This window comes from Eufriesea mexicana, unplaced genomic scaffold, assembly GCF_001483705.2.
Source record: "Eufriesea mexicana isolate 0111107269 unplaced genomic scaffold, ASM148370v2 scaffold1289, whole genome shotgun sequence".
NCBI lineage: Eukaryota > Metazoa > Arthropoda > Insecta > Hymenoptera > Apidae > Eufriesea > Eufriesea mexicana.
The window spans coordinates 387,579-410,534 of record NW_016909413.1 but is presented as its reverse complement, the minus strand read 5'-3'; the positions used below and the strand labels follow the sequence as shown (position 1 = coordinate 410,534).

Here is a 22,956-nt window from a genome sequence, read left to right as displayed (position 1 = left end):
AGAACAAACCTAATCAAAATGCCTAATTTCGGAAATAGAAACCAAAAAAGTCTATTACGCCGCACGATTTCACGGCCACTGTCACGTTCGGCACTATTTTTCGAAAACGAACGCACCAAACCGAAAAAAAGTAATCAATCCTATTAGAGAAAATTCTACTTTACATTGTTAGATGAAAAAATTTGAATCCAAAAGCCTAATTTCGAAGATCGAATCCATAAAAGTCAATTGCGCATCACGATCTGACAGCCACTGACACTTTCGGCACTATTATTCGAAAACGCACGTTCGAAACCCCCAAAAAATATCCAATCCCGTTAAGGAAGAATTCCCTCTAAGCGGATATATAGAACAAAACTAATCAAAAAGCCTAATTTCGGAAATAGAAGCCATAAAAGTCTATTACGCAGCACGATCTAACACACACGGACACTTTCGGCACTATTTTTTGAAAACACACGCTCGATAAAGAAAAGAAATATCCAATCCAGTTAAAGAAGAATTCCCTCTACGCGGACATATAGAACAAACCTAATCAAAAGGCATAATTTTGGAAATAGAAGCGAAAAAAGTCAATTGCGTAGCGCGATCTGACTGCCACGAACACTTTCCCCATTATTTTTCGTGAACGCACGCTCGATACCGAAAAGAAATATCCAATCCCGTTAAAGAAGAATTTATTCTACGCTATTATGCCGAAAAAATCTAATCGAAAGGCTTAATTTTGCAAATATAAACAAGAAAACTAATCTGTGAAATATTCTAATCCACAATCAATATTTAGAATGTAAAAGCGATAATACATAACTATGTTGCATTTGAACGTCAAGATCGAAGTAAAATTGAGAAAACTATTAAAAAACTGCCTATTCAGAGTAATGTTGATCAAATATCCCAACGAACTGTCGAAATCTAGAATCTTCTACAGCAGATAATAACGGACAATGCGATAGTATTATAGGATCCCGCACTCACGCCACTTTATTTCCCACATGTATCGTTATACGATTTACACTATGTAACATCACTTTTTTTCACATATATTATATTACCAGCGAAGAAATGTTCACAGTTAGTAATCTTGAACTTCGTAAAGTAATTAAAACGTCAATCAGCGATATCACTACTTCATGAAACGTTTTGAGATTTAATGTTTCACTTTGACGCGTGAGAATATTCTATCACGTTACCATTATGCCCGCTTACCGCCAACTGGAAGTTGGCTGCAGCTGGATACGCTAGGTATTTTTGTAGCGGGAAAATGTTGCATCTGGTTAACTAGATATTTGAAATCAATTCGGCTGTAGAAAATTAATAAATTTCCAAGTTTTTGTAATTAATTCATGAACATTTATAGGTGCACAGCAAAGTTGGTATTATAGGCAACATTCTTATAGGATGTTTAATTTAATAATTAATACTTACATGAGCAATAGGTTTTGTATTTCATGTAGTAAATAAGATTGCTATAAAAAAGTATTTTTCTTGCGTAATATTTTTATTATTTTGTAATAAATATATACTAGCATAAGAAAGCGTAAAATATAAAATTTTTTATTAAGAAATTTTATTTATAATTGTATATTTACAATGTTTTCATCGGCGAAAAATAAATACAAAATAAAAAATATATTGAAAAAATTATCAAGGGCTATGAGACGGGAATCGAACCCCGGTAACTCCATGATAGCAATTCTCGATCGTCGCCGTTACGCTACAACTTAACTTGGAAGATATAAGAAATAAATGTGTAATTAAGGTAGTAATAAAACTTGAATTGCAAATATCTCAAAAACTATTGAATAGTTGCGGCTATAATGATATATTTTCTTAAACTGCATGACGATATCTACAAACCTACAAAGTTTCAATTAAATCGGTGACCCGAAGGACTTGCACTCTCCTTGTTAGTATATTTTAAAAAGAAAGTCATTTTTTATTTTACCTATATAATTACAGATTGTTCCAATGTATACAATAATGTTTATAATTTTGAAACTTATTTTCTATGTAATAAAATTAATTTTTTTTAATTTTATATGAATTACATGAAATGTATAAGATGTTTCATAAATTTTATATGAATTTTTATTTATTACAATTTTGCTTGAAAAGACGATTAAGTTAAAAATACAATATAAATATAAAAATGAACACTTAATTGCAAATTAAACCAATTCACTTGAAACTTAAATACATTTAACAAAAGTAAAACTTTTACTTTTGTTGTACAATATCAGTCCCAAATATTAGATGATAAAAGAGCTTGTTGTCAGTGCTGTGGTGGTGATGGTGTAGGTTTTGGCATTTTAGATAACAATCCTTGGATTTCTTTCTTTTCATCATATGTTTTCCATAATTCATATAAATTAATAATGTAACGTGCAACTTCTTGAATTTTTTCCATATCAGCATTTAATTCAGCAAACCATGCCTTTAAATCTTTTTGTAATATAACACAAGCTATTTGTAAACAGCCTACGAATATTTTCACTAATATAAATATTGTAATATAAAAGAGAAGGTATATCTTTTGTAATGTGATACTTAATTACATTAATTATTTTTATTTATGTATATTATTAAAATATTGTTTATATTGCCTTACCAATGGCTATTTGATGTGGTGGATATAATAAACACACGTCTGTACGTAAACTATCATTAATTATACGCCAAGCTAGTGTAAGTAATTGTTCATCTGGACCTGCATCTTGAATAAGAATTAATAAAGGCCGATATGGTTGATATACTATTAAACAACAATCTAGGTGCTCCAAAAGATAAAATTCACATTCTGAGATATGGCTTCCACGATAAGGAAATTCTTGTGAATAGGCGTAATTAAATTTATTTTTTACTGAAATAGTATCGAATGAATTAATATTTGTAATAACTTTATCTTACCTAACTATATATTTCTTTTATTAACTAATGATTTAGTTTATTCGATATTTACTTATTCTATATTATAGAATATAGTATAATTACATACCTACAGTTTGACAAGCTCCAATTAATCTATTATGAGAAATAACTCCAAATTCTTCTACTTTTGAAGCTAGGAAAACTGATGTAGGTGCTAATAATAAAGGGTCTATACATTTTAAACTATTACGAGCATAAAATCTTTTAAAATAAACAGTTGCTGTAGCTATAACTTGTTGTCTGAGTTTCAACTGTTCACCCAATACTTGTATTACTGAAAACACAGAAAATCTGTATCTAAATTATTTGATGAACAAATGTGAACACATGGTATGTATAAGTGAGACAAATACAGTTACATTGAATTGGTAAAATAATTCCCTAATCTTCACAATATTAAGTCACATTGACAACATTTTCGATTAATTGACTGATCGAACGTTTAGCTTACGATTGGAGAAAAAGATGAATAATTTTTGATATTCTTCTTCTGTGAAAATTGAAAGATCATGTTGTCGTTCGCGTACTAAGTCCTGTTTATCTAGAAGCCATTGTTGACTAAAAACAAGAGATTTATTTATTTTATGAAATAAAACCGAATTAAAAATTTATAAGAATATCTTACTGATGTGAACTTTGCCAAAAATTGCCAGCCATATTACTATCAAATTAACTGTCCTAAAAAAAAAACAAATTTTATATCACTGTAAACGTTTCTTAATTATTTTCAGATTCTGAAATATTGCATTTTATATTTGTTCATTTCATTTTTATTTATTACAATCACTGCGTGCTTATAAAATTTAATACAAATATTGTAAATGTCAACATATTTTCGCGGTTACTGGCATTATTTAAATTTATGTTTTCTAAAACAACTTTAATGTGGTCTTTTGTGTTCGAAAATTTACCAATTTTAATAAACTTGGAGATGACTGTACTTACCTGATGTAAAACTTCTTCGTTATTATTCCTCCAAATTTCCCTATGTTTTCTGTAATGCTATTCGTTAGAAGTTAACCTTTAACAAGTTAGATCCTATAGTAGTAACTTTCTGGTTACTGAAAATACTTAAAAAGACGTTTTCTTGAACGTAATGTAACGCGGCATAAATAGAAGTTTTAATATCCCAGATATAACATACTTATAAAACTTCCTTAACATTTTTCGTGATAAAATACACTAGATAGAATAAATTTTTTTACAAAATAGGCATACATGAAATGGCTTAACCGAAGAAAAATATGGATCAATGTTTCTTTCTATGCGTGGGAGTATAAGGATGGAGTAAAGTATGTATGTTTCGCATCACACTTATCGATCATTAATTGTAATAATTAGTCAATTTTATGCAAATAAATGAAAAAAATTGTTTAAAATACTTATTACGTTATCTATAACTTAATATATGTTTAGTTTATGTAATTGCTTATTAATTATTTTCATTACAGTAATGAAATTTTATGTTTCTAAGTTTCACAAGTAAAAATTATTTAGAAATATTTAAGTTTAAGAAATTAATTTGGTTAATAATGTTATTCATTTATTTTAATGAATAATGTTATAAATATTTTTGATCTTCCTTTTCTTTTCCGATTTGTATCATAATAAATAATATTATTCATTATTTAGTTATTTTATTAATATAACGCATTTTAAATATTTTCTATTTTTATACTTGAAATTTTTGAAAAATAGATGAATATGTCTTTTATATGCTTTTTAATATTTTTTTTATATGTTTATATTTTATACCTATAAAATAAATTGAACATTGCATTATATGTTTAACAAAAATTTGTGCGATTATCGATCCATAATTACGACTTAACCACGGCTAGACAAATGTACTGGAAAATGAACGCTCCAAGTTCATGGACATGTTTAAATAAGGATACGCAAGCCGATAGAAGTAACAAAGTCAATACTGTGTTTCATAAAATAAGGAACACATTATTAGAATATATCCTGATATTAAATAATATATCTTATGATATATATGAATTAAGAAATATAAAACACAACATTAAAATTGTATATAAATATGAATCATTAATATTTGATAGAAAAATATATGTAATAATTTAATAAAATGTGAACATATAATAATTTGATTTATTGAATATGTTACAATTCATACGAAATTTTTATTGAAAAGTTACAATAATTAATATATAAAATAATTTCATGTAACTTTTATACAAAAATGTTGTTATGAGAATATATTTAAAAATTTAACATATTGCAAAATTATACGATAAAAGAAGTTAAGGATTATGATAAAACATTTTATGCAAGTATCTCACAGAATTATGAGTAACTTAAACGTGCATTGTCCGCCATAGAAACGTTAGCGCGCTTAATTATTAACAAGACTGTATGAGCAGCATCGATGAATGAATCCTGTTGCGCAAGCTTTCATTGTAAAAGCGTCGATAGCTACCATACAGTCAGTCGGTTTCGCGGGGTGAACGTCGATGCGTGAGTTTCACTTAGTATTCTTCTTTCTGTTTTTGACCAAGAATTCCAAATTGTACGATACGATTATACTTGGATAAAATGGTTGATGTTTTGATTGATGAAGATATGTTGGAGAACATGCAAAAGAAGAGATGTTTTCGAAACGAAAGCGACCGTCGGTAAAACCTAAAGGGAGCAGGCGTGGACTGTGAGTTCGAGTCGGGCGTGGGGATGAACTCTACGGGGAATGCGAGAGGGAGGAGGACTGGGGCGCTTCCTGTGGTTGGCACTAGCCTAAAAAAGCTCCATAAACAGAATCGCGGCCGAATGTCTTTTCAATGCAACGAAAATGGTGAAGTGTGGGAAAAAGTGGGCATTGAGTAAAGGCTTCGACAGCTCGAACCATGACAGAGGCGTCGGAAGAGTAAGTAGTATTACAATGTCTGTAGTACTTTCCGATTGTTCCGCTCAGAAACCTGAAATGTCCGTGACTATGGCTTAAGATTTGTACTCCTTTGATATCACGTTTACAATGCGGCACCTGACAGTTCTGTCTGACCTCATCTTACTCATACTCCTGTCAACATTTTTGATATTTATCAATCGATTCATTTTAAGTTCGTCAAATTTTATATGATCTATGAAACAATTCTTTCTCTCTTAGAAACGTGTCATATTCATTGGACATCTATAAAAATTTACTCAAGTAAACGTATGATTTCGGTCAAAGTGTTGGTGTGTTATTCTGTGTCCGTGTAGGGGTGACCGTTCATTCATTAAATCGATGTCAGCGCGTAACATCTGCTACCTCGTATATAACCAGCGATTCTTCGCTTTTGCATATATGTCGGTCTTGCGCGTTTTTAAATTATCTTTAAAACAATTTCGTTCTTACGTTGATTTCAAAGTTTCTTACCAAGTGTAAATTTGTGAATAAAATTTGATTTTTCATAAACCTTATGTAATAAAAATAAATTTTATAGAATTGTATAATTTTGTTAAGTTAAAATTAAAATATAATATTAATTTCGTTTGAAAAAAGCAATGTTATAAATATGTTTTTACTTTGCATCAAGTAGTTAGTATGTAAGTTCTAAATATATTCTTAAATTATTACCTAAGCAATATTTAGTGAGTATATTAGTGTTAAGAAATGTAATAAAGAATTACTTATGAGTTTGTAATATTAATTTCTTGGCATTTTAGTTTTAGTGGTAACTATCTGGTGAGGGTTCGTGCCCAGGTAATGACAAGGGATGATAGTTCTGGTGGTTGGGTTCCTCTAAGTGGTGGTGGTTTAGCAAATGTTTCGGTTAGGCGAAGACCAACTTCTTCAGGTGGACATCAGTCTAATAATACCAATGGATCTGGTATTTCTACTACGACTGCCTCTACTACCAACACAATACAGTCTGTATCAACAACAAGTGTCACTAATACTCAAAGTCATGGATCTTCTAATAGTTCTCCACCTGGTGCAGCCAAGAAGAGGCACGAGTATCTTATTTATGGGAAACGCATCACTGATCAATCAGTAATAAACATATTTATCACTAATTGTAATACATTGTATTTTATATATTTACTGTAAGTTTTGGTACAACATTGTTGTATTTTATAGGTTGTTCTTAGCTGTACAATTAAAAAAGATTTTGAATATAATAAGGTAATGCCAACTTTTCATCACTGGAGGACAGGGGAGAAAAGATTTGGTCTGACATTTCAAACAGCTGCAGATGCAAGAGCTTTTGATAAAGGTGTTCGCACAGCTGTTGAAGAATTATTAGAAGGTAAGTTGTTGTTTTAACTATAGTATTTATTTTTATGAATTTAACAGTGATAATATGGTAGGATTATTTTCATTAATTTGCTTGTTATTTTACTGCTACTTTTTATGGAATGTACAAATGGTAAGATTATTAACATTGTTTTGAATGTTACTAACTTGTAACATTTTTATCTTAAATAAGTACCTAATAATGTTTTTTGTTATAACTTAGGATTGACCAATTCAACATTATATGGCAATTCATTAGATGCTGGCGATGAGGATGTTTTTATGGTATGTATTGAACAGAAATCAATTAAATTTAGTAATATATATAAAATTGATTTTATTTTATAGACTTTAAATTTACCCGTGGAACCACCAGAACCACGTCCATCATCAGATACACCTCATGGAATAATACGAGTGCCCAATTATCATTCCCAGTGTTCAGATCTTCCTGACTCACACAAACCTATTCATTATATTGATGGACCATCTATAAAAGTGCCACCATCACAGCATTCTTTAGCATCGACTGAAGATGTTGGATCAGATAGCTACTCTTATGTGCAGCTCACAACACTTAATCATGAATATTTATATCCCATCATTGGTGATCACAAAGGAGATCGGTTAAATAGACATAATACTAGCAGTTCTTTGAAGAAACCAGATATTATAGTATCTCAACCTTCTAAAAATACTATGAAACGTAATGTTCGATTACAGTGTAAACATTGCCAAGAGCTGTACACAGAGCAGCACAATCCTAGGGGATCTTGTGAATATGCACCTGATCCTGTTAAACAAGGAATCGCAAAAATTTCGTGTCTGTCTTGTGCTCAGGGTATGTTATACCACTGTATGAGTGATGCTGAAGGAGATTTTGCCCAAAATCCTTGCAGGTGAGTAAATTTATTAAAATATGTATTTCAATTTTTTTTTCCTTTTCCGATTTTTTAGACATTTTTTTCTAAAATGTATAATATATGAACTTCCAAATATAAATTTTTATTATCTATAATGTATTCAATAGTTATTCAATAATTTACTATGTACTTTTGGGATGATTACCTAAATATAGTTAAGAATACATTATAAATCAATATTGAATTGTGCAGTTGTAGTACAGAAGAAGGATGTGCATGCAGGTGGTTTGGTTTGGCATTATTATCAGTGATTGTTCCTTGCTTGTGGATGTATCCTCCACTAAGAGCTCTTCATTGGTGTGGCACGTCCTGTGGAATCTGTGGAGGACGTCATCATCCGATGGAATAACTGGAGGAACCCTTTGATATCTCTGCTCCATACTCAGTTGAATCAACCAATTTTTCTTCATCACGTGGTGTTGTGGCTAATGTGTATGAATGTCATGATTTGAGTATGGGCCGTTGTCAGAGATATCAAAGGGGTAGACAGCTTCCAGTACATGCACTTATCCACCAACGTCATCTTTGAAATAATTTGTTTCAAAAAAAAACCAAAAAAATACGAGCACAAATTATCGCATTTAGTTCTAAAACCATGTATATTCCATACATTTTGTATATTTTATTAGCAAATGCATTATTTAGACACATGTGTACATTAAACAATTTGAGAATGGACGTCGTTTAGTGTTTACTCTGAATGATTGGTCCATAATAACATTATTTGGATTGACCAACTATTTGTGATACATGGTGCACACTGTGAGAATCCAGTCAAGAAATGAGACATAATTTGTTATTTCCAGTTTAAAAGTTAATTTTTGCTTCTTATGAAAACAATAAGAAAAATGCTACATTATAAGATTAAATTTTGCTGTAGTATCAAGGAAGATGGTTATAGAGAATTAAATTAAAAGTTTTTATTTTCTTATAAATAAATTAAAAATATTATTTATTAATTTCTTTTGTGCTTCGAATTTCACCAGGAAACTAAAAATAATGAAGTTATACTATTATAAGATTGTATTTCAATTGTTTTTATTTTTTTCTTTTAAGATTATGTATAGTACTTGTATAATTGAACCCAGTGTTGAAAATATTTGTTTTATAGTATCTTGTATAAATTTATTAGAAAAAGTCATTTGAATTAAATTCAACTGAATTACAAGATATGCAAAATGTATGTTTGTATTTTAAACTTTAAACGTTATAAAGAAAAGTACAGATTTTTAATCTGCTTTGGTAATTAGCACAAACTGGTTGATAAAAGCTAGTTGCACTTTCACAGATATGTATAAAAAGTAATGACTAAAAATTATATCATGTTTTATAAAGAAATTATACAATCATTCAGGAATGATTGTGAATATTTGTAGTAAATAATTTTGTTTATCATTAACATGCAATTTTGTTCAAAGGTCCTTTTGTATTGTGCTCTTTGTATTTACAAAATATTAATATTTATATAAACTATATAGTCAGTTATCTGTTAAATGGACTTTCTTATGCTACTATGTTGGCACAATGTTAAATGCTAAATAATATCAGTATTTACTATTTACTAGCATGGTACTTTTAGTACTACCAATCTTATTGTTACTTCATGTACAATGAAGATAAGCTTAAGAAATTTTAAGTATACATACTGTCAGTTTGAGGCTTATTATACATTGGAATATATTTTCAGTTTAAGGCTAACTGAGTTCTACTACATTATAACTATGTACCTATATTGAAGAATAATTTTATGCAAATCTGGTTTGCATAAAATGGATTGTTTACAGATCTGAAACTTCCTATTTTACAATGTAGTATAGTTCTATAACATATATATTTGGCATTCTTAAAGAAAAAATTCTAATTTACTGTACTATTTGTATTCTTTGTTATTTTTCTAATTGTATTAGTAATTAGGAGGTAAATCATTTCATTCTATGTATTTTACAATAATTGAATGATATGGATACCATTTGGATATTTAGAAAATTAAGGTATTTTTGAGAGAAAGATGCAGTTGGTTTTTAGCAATAATTCTGCTTATTGGTGATCTGATTATATATTCTTTATAAGTAATCAGCTTTATAAACCACCATACATAATTTTTAAATTTTATTTATTTTAAGAATCTAAATTTTATATTCAAATTTTAATTGATGGACAATTAATTCTGAACTTATTAAAATGCTATATATGATTAAATGCAACATAAAAGTATAGTTGTTTTCTTGCTCATACTATGTGACCAGAATTATTAATGCAGGAAAACTAATAATAATTTTCAATTAAAGCTTCTAAAGTGACATGGTAGTTAGAATCAATGATCATATTATAAATGTTGTAGAATGTTTTTACATTATTTTTAAAGTACATTTTCTAATAAATAAGTGATAATATCACATGCAGCTTTGAGATAACAAAGTAAATTAAATACTAAATGGCTTGATCAACAAAACTTTTGCAGATATTTAGTTATTAAAAAAAGGAACATGAGATATTTTAGTAAATGAAGTGAGGAATTAATTATTACTGTTCAATAAGTTTCGTTATGCCTTATGTTTCTAGTCTAATAACAATAATGTATTTTTAGTTCATTTTTAATTAAAATATTTTTTTACATCAAAATTATTTTTTGCACGAAATTTTGAGTGATGTATCTATAAATCCTGTATATCTATCAATTGATGTAATTTTATTAACAAATAGTTGAAATTATTCACATTTAATGTACTATATATTTAATCTTAATTATTTTATTTTTCTCTTACATAATTTAGAATAATGTTGCTAGATCTTTTTTATAATTCTTGTTTCTTGATCTTATGACATAATTAAATGCTTCAAATTGAATTAGTATAACAATTTTTATGTCTGCTTTTGTGAGTTGATTACTTCATGAGTACATTTAATGACATTGTAATATTTTATCTCTCTGAGCTTCATTTAATTTTTTAATTATTCATATTTAGAAATATTTTCAAACCATAATACTTTATTTTTAATACTCATTTTTGTATTACAATATATTCATTTTTTACACAGGATCTTCCACTGAAACAATGATCAATCTTTCTAATAATAAAAAAGATTATATTAATATTTTTACTCAATAAGCTCAGAAAGATATACAAAAATTGTATAATTAGGCTTCCTATTTACAATATACGTTTATTGTAAATTTATTACCAATCAGAATTTATTTTATACAAGAAGTCTTATAAGAATGTCTAGAATTATAAATTCACAAATTTTTAAAACAAACTTTTATTCAAAAATTTACGAACTATGTAAATATTAAATTGTTTACTGCCATAAAAAATTGATAATTTAATTTTGATATTGAACAAATTTTTTATTTTTATTGATTCAAAGTATTCCACTGATACATGTAATGTAGACAGTCTTTTTCTGTATGATATTTAATTAAATATGAAGACCCATTTTTAGTTACAAATAAGTACAAAAAATTATTTTCTCAATAAGTCCGTTGTGATGACTCATACCAAATGAGAGATACGTATATAATCATTTTCACAGTGTAGTTTTGAATGACATTGTGTGACTGAGTGAATGTACTTCTATTTAAATTCTTTTAATTATGAAGTATGACTGTAGGTTGCGATTGATCTGAGATATTACAAGGTGTCTATAATTATAGTGATCAATAATGAACAGAAAATATAAATAAATATAGTTTGTACGATAATTATATGACAATGTTGATGATAATAATTATCGACACAAAGCATGTGTGGATGCATAAAAAAAAGTGCAAGTTGCGAACGCATATATACGAGCTAATGAACGCGGGAATGTATGCACATATAGAGAATATGTATACACAAAGTTATTGTGAAAGTTGTCAAACTGAGAAAATGCATAAAGGTGCCTGCCAGAAGTGAAAAAAGTCTAAACACATTAGTGGCAGTGCTCAAACGCGATCAGTTTGCAAGAAACTTATAGGGTATTTTCACTGATAATGTAAATGCTGCAAAGTTAACAAATACAATTTTAATTCACAGATTCATTATATCATAAATGTTTAAATCTTGTATCATTGTAATTAAAGATATGTATAAATATCATAATCCAAATGTATAAGAAATAAATATATTGTACCATGACGAAATGTCATATAAATCAAGTTTGTTGTTCTAAAAGTTTATGAAATACATTAAAGTACATTCTGCAAATATAATGTTCCCCTTAATCATTAAATATTAAAAATATAAAAAGCATATAATATTCAATTTATATTACATTTAAATTTTATACATAAAATGTAAGTCTACAATTATATTACGCGAACAAAATATATACGTATTAATTTAGATATAAAGTAAAAAGAATATTAATGTGGAGTTGGTGTGTGGCCATCTACATAAAAATTTCTTGTTGCTTTGGGAAGTTCTAATTCAATACCATCTAATTCTTTTGTTAATATAATTTGACAACCTAAAAATATGAAATTATTTTAATATTTTATAAAATTAATATTAAATATAAAATGTGTTGTATTTGCTTGTACCTAGTCTTGAATTTTCCTTTAAGAAAGGTGCTAAATCTAATAGATCTTCCTCTTTTTCTTCAGCTATTGGAAGTTTGTCCATATAATCATAATGTACATACACATGACAAGTGGTACAAGCTAAAGATGCTTCACAGGCACCTTCCATTTCAATTCCATATCTATGAGCTAAATATAATACATTATCACCTACTTTTCCTTTCACAGGTATTCTTTTCCCCGTTTTGTCAATAAAAGTAATATTTACACTATAACATTTAATAAATTATATTAATTAAAACTTATAATAGTAAGGTTCTTATTTCTTTTTCAATATAATGGAATTACAATATTTATTTATAATGATATATATGTAAGTTTACCTACATATCAGCTTCTGATTTTGGATCCTGCATTTCATATTCACCATGAAAAAGATCTGGAAAAGATTTAATATTCACATAAAATAATTTGCCTTTATGTAATTAGAATACATATTTAAGCATTTCATATTTTTTTTAACAAGCTATATTTATATAAGTATGTGATAAAAATATATTTACATTTTGACGTATGGATGTCAAAATTTGAAATGGTTATTAACTGATTTTTTGATAAAAGTGGTCTTTTTATTATACTTTTCCATGCTGTTGATCTCAGAAGAAATGTCATTTTTCTATATGACTTTAATCCTAATTTTTGTAACAATATTATACTAGTATCGCGAACATTTTACAAACAGAAACATCTACTTTCATTCCAATGATCACAAAACAAAAGATCAGCAACTTCATGTAATGAAGAGGTTGAAGTATTAAGTATTTGATAAAAAGTCCCTATTCTTTTGCGTTGGAAATGAAGTTAAAAAATATATTCTTTACTTTTCCTTATTAATTTTGAGAAATTAAATTAATTAAACTGATTTTTAAAATGAGTTTTGATTTCTTTAAAAGTAAAAAATGAAAAATTGAGAAAATTTTACCATAATTGTAAAATGTATTTGAAAAGTTGGTATTATTTACTGCATGTCTTCTTATGGCGCTGATTTTATGATGATATTTATATGCGACGAGTACTTATGTAGATTACCGTCTGAGTTGATAAGCAATATTATAAAAGTACTATGCGCTGCACAAATATTCCGAGAGAGTACTCCACTTACATGATCTGTCGAATTTCTATCTAAAACGTCTACATATACGCTAGTTGTTCACATGCAGTATGGTTGTCGGATTCCTATAGACGCCATATATTCGTGTCCTGTTCCAAGCTCAAGAATTCTTACCCGAGACGGTTTTTGAATGATTTTAATCAAACTATTTTTAATAATAAAAAATTCTTGACTTTAATTAATTAAAATCAATCTTTATGAACATGTTATATTAATATTTAATATAATAATGACTGTATACTAGATAATTCTAATTAAAGCTAACTTTTTAATTTTTATGTCAGTGTATAAAGTCACTCTGTTCCAGTCAATTTTAATACGTCCCGTCCTCTTTCTTTGTTCCGAATCATACTTCTAATATTAGTAATATGTACTTGCTTCCAAATCTCATTGTAAACGTCTACGCCAATGCTTTGAAGTTTGCGCTTCGCTTATTATCGTCCTATCCCACTCAATCTCAATGTGACCAATTCACTCTCTTCGCCATGCAATGTCCTACTTTTATGATTGTGTTAGAAAAGGAGCGTCTTTCGGGATATAACCAATCGGACTCGCATTCCTTCCGCGGGACTTCTCAGCAACACATAACAAAGTGTTTGAAGTTTTACGTATTTTGTGTAATTTGACTTTATTACTGTGTTATTTATTTCTTATACACAAGTGTTTTAAAACTCCAGAAAATTGCTAGCAATGCAATGTATCAAGTTTTCATTAGTGGATATCGTTTGGCCGAAATGTCACACGGCAAGCCCTATTATGTTTATTGTATTGAGGTTCTGGAATCGGAAAGTGGTACTAGATACTTCATCGAGAGAAGATACAGTGAATTCAACACGTTACATCGCACGGTATGTTATTTTATTAATTCGTATTGCTCGTCATATTTGTATCTGAATAGCTTTTTTGGTTATAAAAAAAAAAGAAACATCAACACATTTTAAAGAACCGTATACAATAATTTCTTTTTGACGTTAGTACCTTTATTTATACTCTGATTATATTTTGCTCTTCGAATGATACAATAATCTCAATAAATTTAAAGATTTGTCCCATTATAGAACTATATATTTGATCTATGTATATCTGCCGTGATTCTCATGTTACGAAGTAAGAGAGAGGTGGATAGACATATGTTTGTCCTTGTTTAGAGTTTTTTCTATATTGTGGAATGCAGATCGGAAGGATAATTTGATTTATTCTAATTTCTTTTTTTATTCAATTTCGTTTACAGGTAATAATAAGCGTGTGATTTAGATCAATATTTATGACAAGATACATGCTACAAAATAATAAATAATACATAACATACCTATTACATAACATACCTATATATACCTGTGTTTACATTACAGATTGACAGTTTTTATTGCAATCGTATACATGACAATATTCATCTCGAGATTTTTCTTTTTTAATTCTTTCACTTAGGCCGACCTTTTTTTTTACTATTAAACTTGTATAATTTAAATATTGTTTTCGTTATGCAACATGATACTTTTTTGATAATGTATGATTAATCATATTAATCAACGTTTTAGTGATGACTTATGTAGCTGGCGTTCACTGAATCGACTGAGTAAAAAACATTCGTACAACTTATACATATGTGTAGCTAGCATTTTCATGTACTTTTAGAACACGATTGCATTGTTTGAAAGTCCCGCGCGAAATAAGCAGTTAGTGACAAAATATCTCAATATATGTGCACAGCTATTAAGGCGTAGTTATGTTTCAAATTGTAAGTTACAAATATAAATTGACGTTTTGTGTTTTGTCTATTAATTATTAATAGCAATAATGAATTTTTTTATTTAAGAATTCTGCCCATTTGGAATTCATACATGATAAAAGAGACATATTTACCGAGTTGAATTTAAAGTGCAAAATTTGTGTCTAAATACAGTAATTTGCTTACTTTTTATATAATCATTTAAAGCGAAATAACGGTGTTTCCATTCTCTTTTGTGACAGACACAAAACGATAGATATAAATTATATCTTTTTAAATTTATTTTTAGTGATAGATTACTCGTTATAATTTTAAAGATATATTATGTGATTTACTTCAGTTACTTTATTGCAAAATTGAACATAATTATACTGGATGTTCGTCCTAACGGTTGCCATGATTTTTCGGGCCTTTACGCTAATCTGATGAACAAAATACTTCGAACAAGAGTTACTCGGTATTTCGATAATAATAAATTACAATAAAAAAAAATGTTTGGAAAATTTTTTATCGAATAAAAAATTAGCATTATCTATTTTGACTTTGTTGTTGTTTGTTGTTGTTTTTGACATTGGAGTAATAAAGTATAGGATTTTAACAATTTCCAATGATATTTAGACGATTCTGAGTTTAAACCTGTAAACATTTTATTATATTAAGAAAATAAATTGCTTTATAAACGAAACATGAACGTAACTCACAAATAATGCTTCCTAGTTCAATTTCGACATTTGTTCTAAATTCCTCCTTTTGTTCATGATAGTATTATTGTTATTATAATATTATAACATGTAACACGAATAGAAGGTCAAATCTAAGATAAGTTTGTGCACTGCTAATGTCTCTAATACATTCTGATACATTTCTGACTGTTATTTTTCAAATTTCCAACTCGAAAAAAAGTTTCTTAACCTCTTCTTTAATTAATCAGAAAGTTATTTTCAGTTAACATTTTCTTTAGGAAATTTATATTTTTAATAATTTATTTATTTGTATATAGTATAAAAATTTACACTTTCAACGAGTGATTCATTTATAACATTTCGTGATATACGATATATACATATCACGAACGGGAATGCGCATGCGCATATATACGCGGTCAATTCTGTTTCGTAAAATTTTTTGTTAAAATGTTCTTGTTTTCGATAAGACGGATCATAAAATTTTGTTGTCACCTTTCTTTTATATCGTGCACTAAAATTTCTTAATTCGATCTTTTCTTATATTTCAGCATTATTTGTTTTAACGTATCAGTGCTTTGTCGTTACCACACGAGGTTTATTAACGTTTGTTTGATTATAGTTGAAGAAAGAAAACGCGGACGTTGCTCCGTTTCCGCCGAAGAAGGTAAGAAATTCTCAACCAAAAGTGCTCGAGCAAAGACGAATAACATTGGAACTATACATTCAAAAAATGTTAAGTCTCTCAGCCACGAAGCAACAGGTTCTCAATTTTTTGGGCATAGAAGGTCGAACATCTGGTGCATCATATAAAAGGTATGTATAGACATGTAAGAATACGTGTAAAATTTGTTATTTCATCACATTATTTTAGGAAAATGTAGTTTTTTAAAAATATTTTTACTTTCGATTTCTTAACATAATTTCATACCTTGCTTTATAACATAAATGAAAAATTGATAATCTAATACGTATATATTTTTATATTTAATGAAAATATTCTGTTTCAGTGCGTACAAGGATACGGAGGATCCACAATACGTTGATACTAATGTTCTCAGCCATCAACCTGTATTAACTTTTCATTGTGATCCATACGTTCAGCCCAGCGCCACATCGAGCAGTCTTCCAGATATCGTGATCAATGGAGTGCTATTGGGCATATACTAATTCTTGAAAAGCTTATTGGTTGATTATAATGAAGTCAAAAAGCGTCAAAAGAATCATACATCATGTGGGAAATTTTAACTCTGTATTATTATAATTTTCATGAAAATTAACGAGGCGACTTTTGCTCGTTTCTCTTTATCTCATTGGAGATAAAGCAGTGGGCGTATTTTATATATGTACTACATATGTACTAATGTATCGCTGTCGGAATACCCGACAATATGAGATATTTGTGCAAATTCGATTAACAAAGGATGCAAGGAAGGGAGGATCAATTTACATGTGATACGATTGTACTTGAATCGATATTCCATTAAGAGATTAGAAAATGCGCAAGTGTGCATGTAATCAAGGCATGTAAAAAAATATACGCGTTATTATATTTGAATCATCGTCTTGTTTATTTCATCTCATTATTCTCAGAGTTTACATTACTTGTGACATTCATCTTAATTCTATTTAACTTTATCGTACTGGATATCTGGATTGTAAATGTAAATGTAACTCATAAGCGGATCTTTTTGCGGTATTTTTTATTCGCATTAATTCGTTTACTACCGTTTAGAGTGGACATCACGGACACTCGATAAAACCTACCGTCGATATAATACCCAATTAGGTCACGGTGTATCGCGATGGCGCTTCCTCCGTGTCTGAGACACGGGTACAACAGCGTTCTTTCTTTCTTTTACGAGATGTTCATCTTCGAGGAACGATTCATGTCGAATGATAAATATTATCATGAAAAAAATACGTTTCTAACTGATTCCAGATAATGATATACGTCTTTTTTTTGTTTCTCATCTGTATGCATTTCTTTTGCTGCTGTCGCTGCTGATAGGCGATTACGCGATTACGGATGGTTTAGCGAGTGATTCATCTAACGCCTGGTTGTTTATCATTATAGCCACGAGATTAGTTTGTCTCTGCCATTAATCGGACCTATCGATCTCCTATCTTAAATCTGTCCTATCGAACGCTAAAGAGTAAACGGGCAGAGGCATGAAACAGGTGAAAACGGTGAATTCAGGCGGTGTAATTCGTTTGGTCCACTGGATCGGGCGTGTTTGTGTCGCACTCGACGCGCAGTTTTCTTGTCTTCGATGTGCTCGGGCTTGCTGAAAAATAGGAAATCTCTCTTCTTTCGCTTTCGCGGTCGTGCCGCTACGCGGCGTGACGTTCTCTTTCTCGCGTTTAGAAAAACTTGGAAAAATGGTACACATGCAAACCGGAGACGCCGTGACAACGGTAGTAACATGTATTCGCGATAGTAGGACCTTGTTTCGTATGTACAACTTACAATCTTTTTATGCTGTTACAATTATTATGTCATGGTAATAAACTGAACCTCCCGGTGAACGCCTCGTATTTTTTATATCAAACGTACTGCATTAAATGTATAATTATATACAAGCTCCTCAGTCTTGTGCGAAGTGTAAGACGATTTTAGGTTCTAGCACTTTCGCCTCGGTGAAAACTAACCGTTACGAATATTATATTATTTCTCGAATTATTCTTCCCATCAAAACGTTTCGTTTTATTCCCCCTCTTGTTCTGCTTTTGCTTTTTCTCTTTTTTTTCCTCTCTTTTCTCCTTTGTACGCGATCGTAGTTATATTGTGTATCGTGCAAACGGGTCGAAAGACGATTCTTTCCATTTCTCGTATGAACCTGTTCTTTCGTCGCGAGCTGGCGAGATACAAAATTCATCGTTGAGTAGCTTAGCGGTAAATGTTACATCGTAATTTAGAAGCTTATTGCCCGTGCGTGGCAGTTTTTTCTTTGAACTTTGAACGTCATTCGATCCGATCTGTTGTTCGATTTCAAATTCGACTCGCTTTCCTCATGGGTATGCGTATTTGTACCTAACCTAAGAAAAGTAAACGGGAAAAAGATACAGATCCTTCTTTCACAGTGAATATAACCATTTCACGACTTTGGAGTGGTGTGATTTTTATGGTTACCAGTAATGTATCTCTAACACCTAGTCAGTTACTTATGTCGTATAAGTCTCAAAGTGTAACTTAAGAGTAAAACGGAGCTGTTGGTTGCCGTATAATACGCGGACAGTATAGGTCAGCGCATCATTTCACAAGGCAATACATCTTGAAATCAATATGGTAAAATCATTCCTGTTATCTGTTATCGATAAAACGTAGCAAAAATCAGTAGCGTTAAACGGTAGTAAATAATACTATTCGTAATATGTCAAGGTAGCTGTTATTAAGATATTATCCATTCTCTTCACCCCTATACGTATATACGTAGTATTATTACCGTATGTATACATTGAAAAGAAGCTCTAACTTACGGTCTTTCAGAACGAAATGAGTATTATTGTACAAATCAGAAGTTTCGTAAGTCGTTGAACATGCATACAACTCGCACGCGTGTTTGAATAACGTACAACATTAATCCTTTATTTGATACTGTCATATTTAAGTGACAGGTTTTTCACCCTTCTCGCTAGTTTTTTTTTCTTTTACACGGTACTGCTCTATGAGTTTCCCTGTCCATCAAATAAAGGATCAAATGCAGATTCACTGTATTGGGCGCAACTACAGACGTACTGAAAGCAACCGTCCTTAATGATTCGTTCACGCGTTGACTGTTTAGCTGACCTTTCTTGTTGACATTTTGACAACAACTTAAGTAACTGATACACGTAACGCCGAGGACAAGCTTGTTTCTTCGGTGAATATAAATAACCTCATTTTTACTACGTTAGTATTGTCCAAGAAGTCTCTACAATCTCATTCTTCTCTAAAGACCATTGTCAAATATAACAAAGTGCAAGGAGAGATTCGCTTTAAAAATGATTCCATTAATTAACACGTTTACTACGTATTTTTAAAAATCACAAAATTTTGAAAAAATACCTTCGATATGATTCTACAAAATAGGAATTTTGTATGAAAATTACACGTTGATACAGCATGGTTAATGAAAATCTGATTAGCAGTAATCGTGTTAATTTTCCCGCGAAATTCAACTTGGGCAACACCTTGTTGCACAGTGCAAGGACGAATGTCGTACTATCTAATTTAAACTAAGATTCCATTTGCTCGCAGATTCTCTTCGCTAAATCTAATATTCGAAGATGTCTATAGTTTGCAGAATCTTAACTGGCCGCAATTTTAACGTCGCTCGCAATTACCATCGACTTCCTTTCAACGCGTGAACGAAGTTCGCCATGATGGTTTTATGAACCGACAGTGAACGACATCGGTGATTTGCGTGGTATAGAAGAACGGCGCGGTTGGATGACTCGTTTCGTGTGCCTTTATCGATTACTTCTACGTGTATGCCATCGCCTACGTCAACGCTATTCCACCTACGCTCTAACTAATATTAATTAGGGCTACGATACTATGTACAGAAAACGCATTGCATTGGCACAGCAAACATGTGTGCCCGGACTGCCATCCGTCGTTTCGACGCATAGCGTGCACTTTAACGCACGGTCGGTACTGTTCGTAGTACTTGGGTACTCGCATTTGTCATGCTCTGCTATCTTACATCGAAATAATCATAGCGTATAAATCAAGGTATTTCTGACATTATCAGTTTTCTAGTAGTTACCTATTCGATGGGATAATTCTTTTCAACGAATTTTACCCGCAGTCCAATCCGAATATTTTTTCGTATTATACGAGACGATTATTTTTCACATTATCTTCGGGTCTTTCTTCGTCAAGATCTAATTATTTAACGCACATTTTTATCGAATCGAACCTGCTACTGCTTTTAGAAAGTTGCATATAAGAATTTCTTTTATGAAACAATAAACGATAAAGCGTTAACGTTTCATATGTATTAAAATGAATGGAGTAGCATTTTCTGACCTTGGCCTTTGATGTTCCTACTATTGATAGTTTTGCTTATCAAGCATTGGTCTCTGACATTTATGATACGTGAACTTTGATCTACGTACTTATGATGTATTAATAGTCTCTAAACTTCGACTCAAGTTGATATCGTTGCAATACTTGACGAAAAGCGTATTATATCTAGTCGTTTTCCAATTTCCTATTTATCATTATTTGAAAACGATGTATCCTCGATGGATAATCGTTATCGGGATTATCGATACATTAATCGATATCTACTATCAATGATGATAGCCCGAAACATCTATCGACACCGTTGATATTACAGAAATAAATGTAGATATTGGAACGACAAATTACAAAGTGTTTAACTGTAACTGCAAAGACGTATTAACTAATATTTAACCGATAATTGGCTCGTTTGTCGCGTTTCACCGACCGTACGTTCAAATCGGATTATCATAATTGAAAATGTCAGTCGTAAAGCCTGACAAGTCCGCATTACCCGACTTAATAAGATTTGCGCTCGCGCGAGTTGTAATTTCCTTTTTGTTACACAGTAAAAAATTCGGTGTCGAAAAAAACTTACGGGGATATAAATATCGGATTATCCGAGAAATTCTTGCCGATTTCCAACGCATCAGATTGCTCTCTGAATATCATTACTTCGAGTACCAGGAAATTATGCATAGGTAAAAAAATTAATCTCCATATTTACTTCAAAATTCCTATCGCAAAGGAACATCGGCACGATTTTCTCGGACACAATGAATCGTTCTTCCAATCGTTACTTAATCATTTTCACAACTCTTTTATTCAAACCATCACGTAACATAAAAAGGAAAGGGGGGTCGTTACAATTACAGCATATAAAACGAAGCTACATGATATACAAAATAAAAGAATGCTACTTTCACGCACGTTTCTTATTAATTAATTATACAAGGAATTTAAAACTACGCCTAGTTTCGACAAACAATCGAAGAGGAATACTTTCTAAAGAAAAACACGCAATCGTTAAACGAAGAAACCGGTAGGGGACTTGCCCGGCTTTGCAACCGACGCTCGGTACCTCCTGTTCACTCACGAGGTCGCCATAGCAGAAGTTACTCATCATTGGACACACACTTTGCCAACGGTACAACCTGTCTACAAACATTTTTGTCATCCAATTATCGCAAGGTTTAGAAAAATCGCTATTCGTCAACCGGTCGGCAGTCCCGGCTCCTACTTGGAATGTTGCATTTACTTTACCTAATTAATGCGATCTTTATTATATCATAGACTATAGCGCTAGTGCGTGACGCGTTTCCGGTCCCAGGTATGCGTCGCTGAATTTTCTCTGAAGTTCTACCCGCGGATCGAACGTCGATTCGACTTTCAAATCTAGGAAATGTACAGAGCGGGGGAAGAATCGGGGGCGTCTGAGAACTCTGGGTGCACAGGAGGGAGGTTAACGTCCCCTTCTGGCGGAATAACTCGAATACTTCCAATTTATTCGAATCGTTTGAATACCTCGCCCATTGCGCGAGATATCGCGGAATCCCTCGAAACTTTCTCGACGATGGTTACGAACGATTCTCGGTAAGACGCCCAACTCCCCTTGCGAATTCGTTTGCCGCCCCCGGAAAACGGATTTCTACCCTCGATCCGTGACGCAAACCGTGCGGAAGATTAGCATCGAAGCGGGTTACCGTCCCTTCGAATCGGTTATCTGCCTTGTGAATTCGATTTTTGGTCGAGTCAATATTGGTATATTGTCGCTATGTGCGGTGATTGTTA

The 22,956-nt window shown here is 30.8% G+C and overlaps 4 protein-coding genes across 6 annotated transcripts; 2 read left to right on the top strand and 2 right to left on the bottom strand.

Moving 5' to 3' along the window:
* Nucleotides 1–2,272: 2,272 nt before the first annotated feature.
* CycC (cyclin C) lies at nt 2,273–3,619 on the bottom strand. Its single transcript, XM_017900502.1, has 5 exons — nt 3,554–3,619; nt 3,380–3,486; nt 2,996–3,202; nt 2,609–2,860; nt 2,273–2,478 (listed from the first exon to the last, which is right to left on the bottom strand). The coding sequence occupies exons 1-5, from the start codon at nt 3,583–3,585 to the stop codon at nt 2,273–2,275; spliced, it is 804 nt and encodes a 267-aa protein (XP_017755991.1). The 5' UTR covers nt 3,586–3,619.
* Nucleotides 3,620–4,148: 529 nt separating this feature from the next.
* Nucleotides 4,149–8,907, top strand: Spred (Sprouty-related protein with EVH-1 domain). 3 transcript variants are annotated; one of them, XM_017900496.1, is made up of 7 exons: nt 4,149–4,220; nt 5,513–5,812; nt 6,595–6,922; nt 7,010–7,178; nt 7,389–7,450; nt 7,514–8,064; nt 8,281–8,907. In XM_017900496.1, the coding sequence occupies exons 2-7, from the start codon at nt 5,793–5,795 to the stop codon at nt 8,435–8,437; spliced, it is 1,287 nt and encodes a 428-aa protein (XP_017755985.1). In that variant the 5' UTR covers nt 4,149–4,220; nt 5,513–5,792; the 3' UTR covers nt 8,438–8,907. The 3 variants fall into 3 exon arrangements, with proteins under 3 accessions (XP_017755985.1, XP_017755984.1, XP_017755986.1); XM_017900495.1 differs by lacking the exon at nt 4,149–4,220 and adding an exon at nt 5,352–5,409; XM_017900497.1 differs by lacking the exon at nt 4,149–4,220 and having other exon boundaries at nt 5,396–5,812; nt 7,425–7,450.
* A 3,514-nt stretch (nt 8,908–12,421) lies between these two features.
* Nucleotides 12,422–13,271, bottom strand: Fdx1 (Adrenodoxin-like protein 1, mitochondrial Ferredoxin 1). Its single transcript, XM_017900505.1, has 4 exons — nt 13,156–13,271; nt 12,980–13,031; nt 12,614–12,861; nt 12,422–12,540 (listed from the first exon to the last, which is right to left on the bottom strand). Exons 1-4 carry the CDS (start codon nt 13,262–13,264, stop codon nt 12,437–12,439), a joined length of 513 nt encoding a protein of 170 aa, XP_017755994.1. The 5' UTR covers nt 13,265–13,271; the 3' UTR covers nt 12,422–12,436.
* Nucleotides 13,272–14,290: 1,019 nt separating this feature from the next.
* Nucleotides 14,291–17,713, top strand: LOC108547822 (sorting nexin-24). Its single transcript, XM_017900500.1, has 3 exons — nt 14,291–14,611; nt 16,798–16,991; nt 17,186–17,713. Exons 1-3 carry the CDS (start codon nt 14,459–14,461, stop codon nt 17,343–17,345), a joined length of 507 nt encoding a protein of 168 aa, XP_017755989.1. The 5' UTR covers nt 14,291–14,458; the 3' UTR covers nt 17,346–17,713.
* Nucleotides 17,714–22,956: the final 5,243 nt, after the last annotated feature.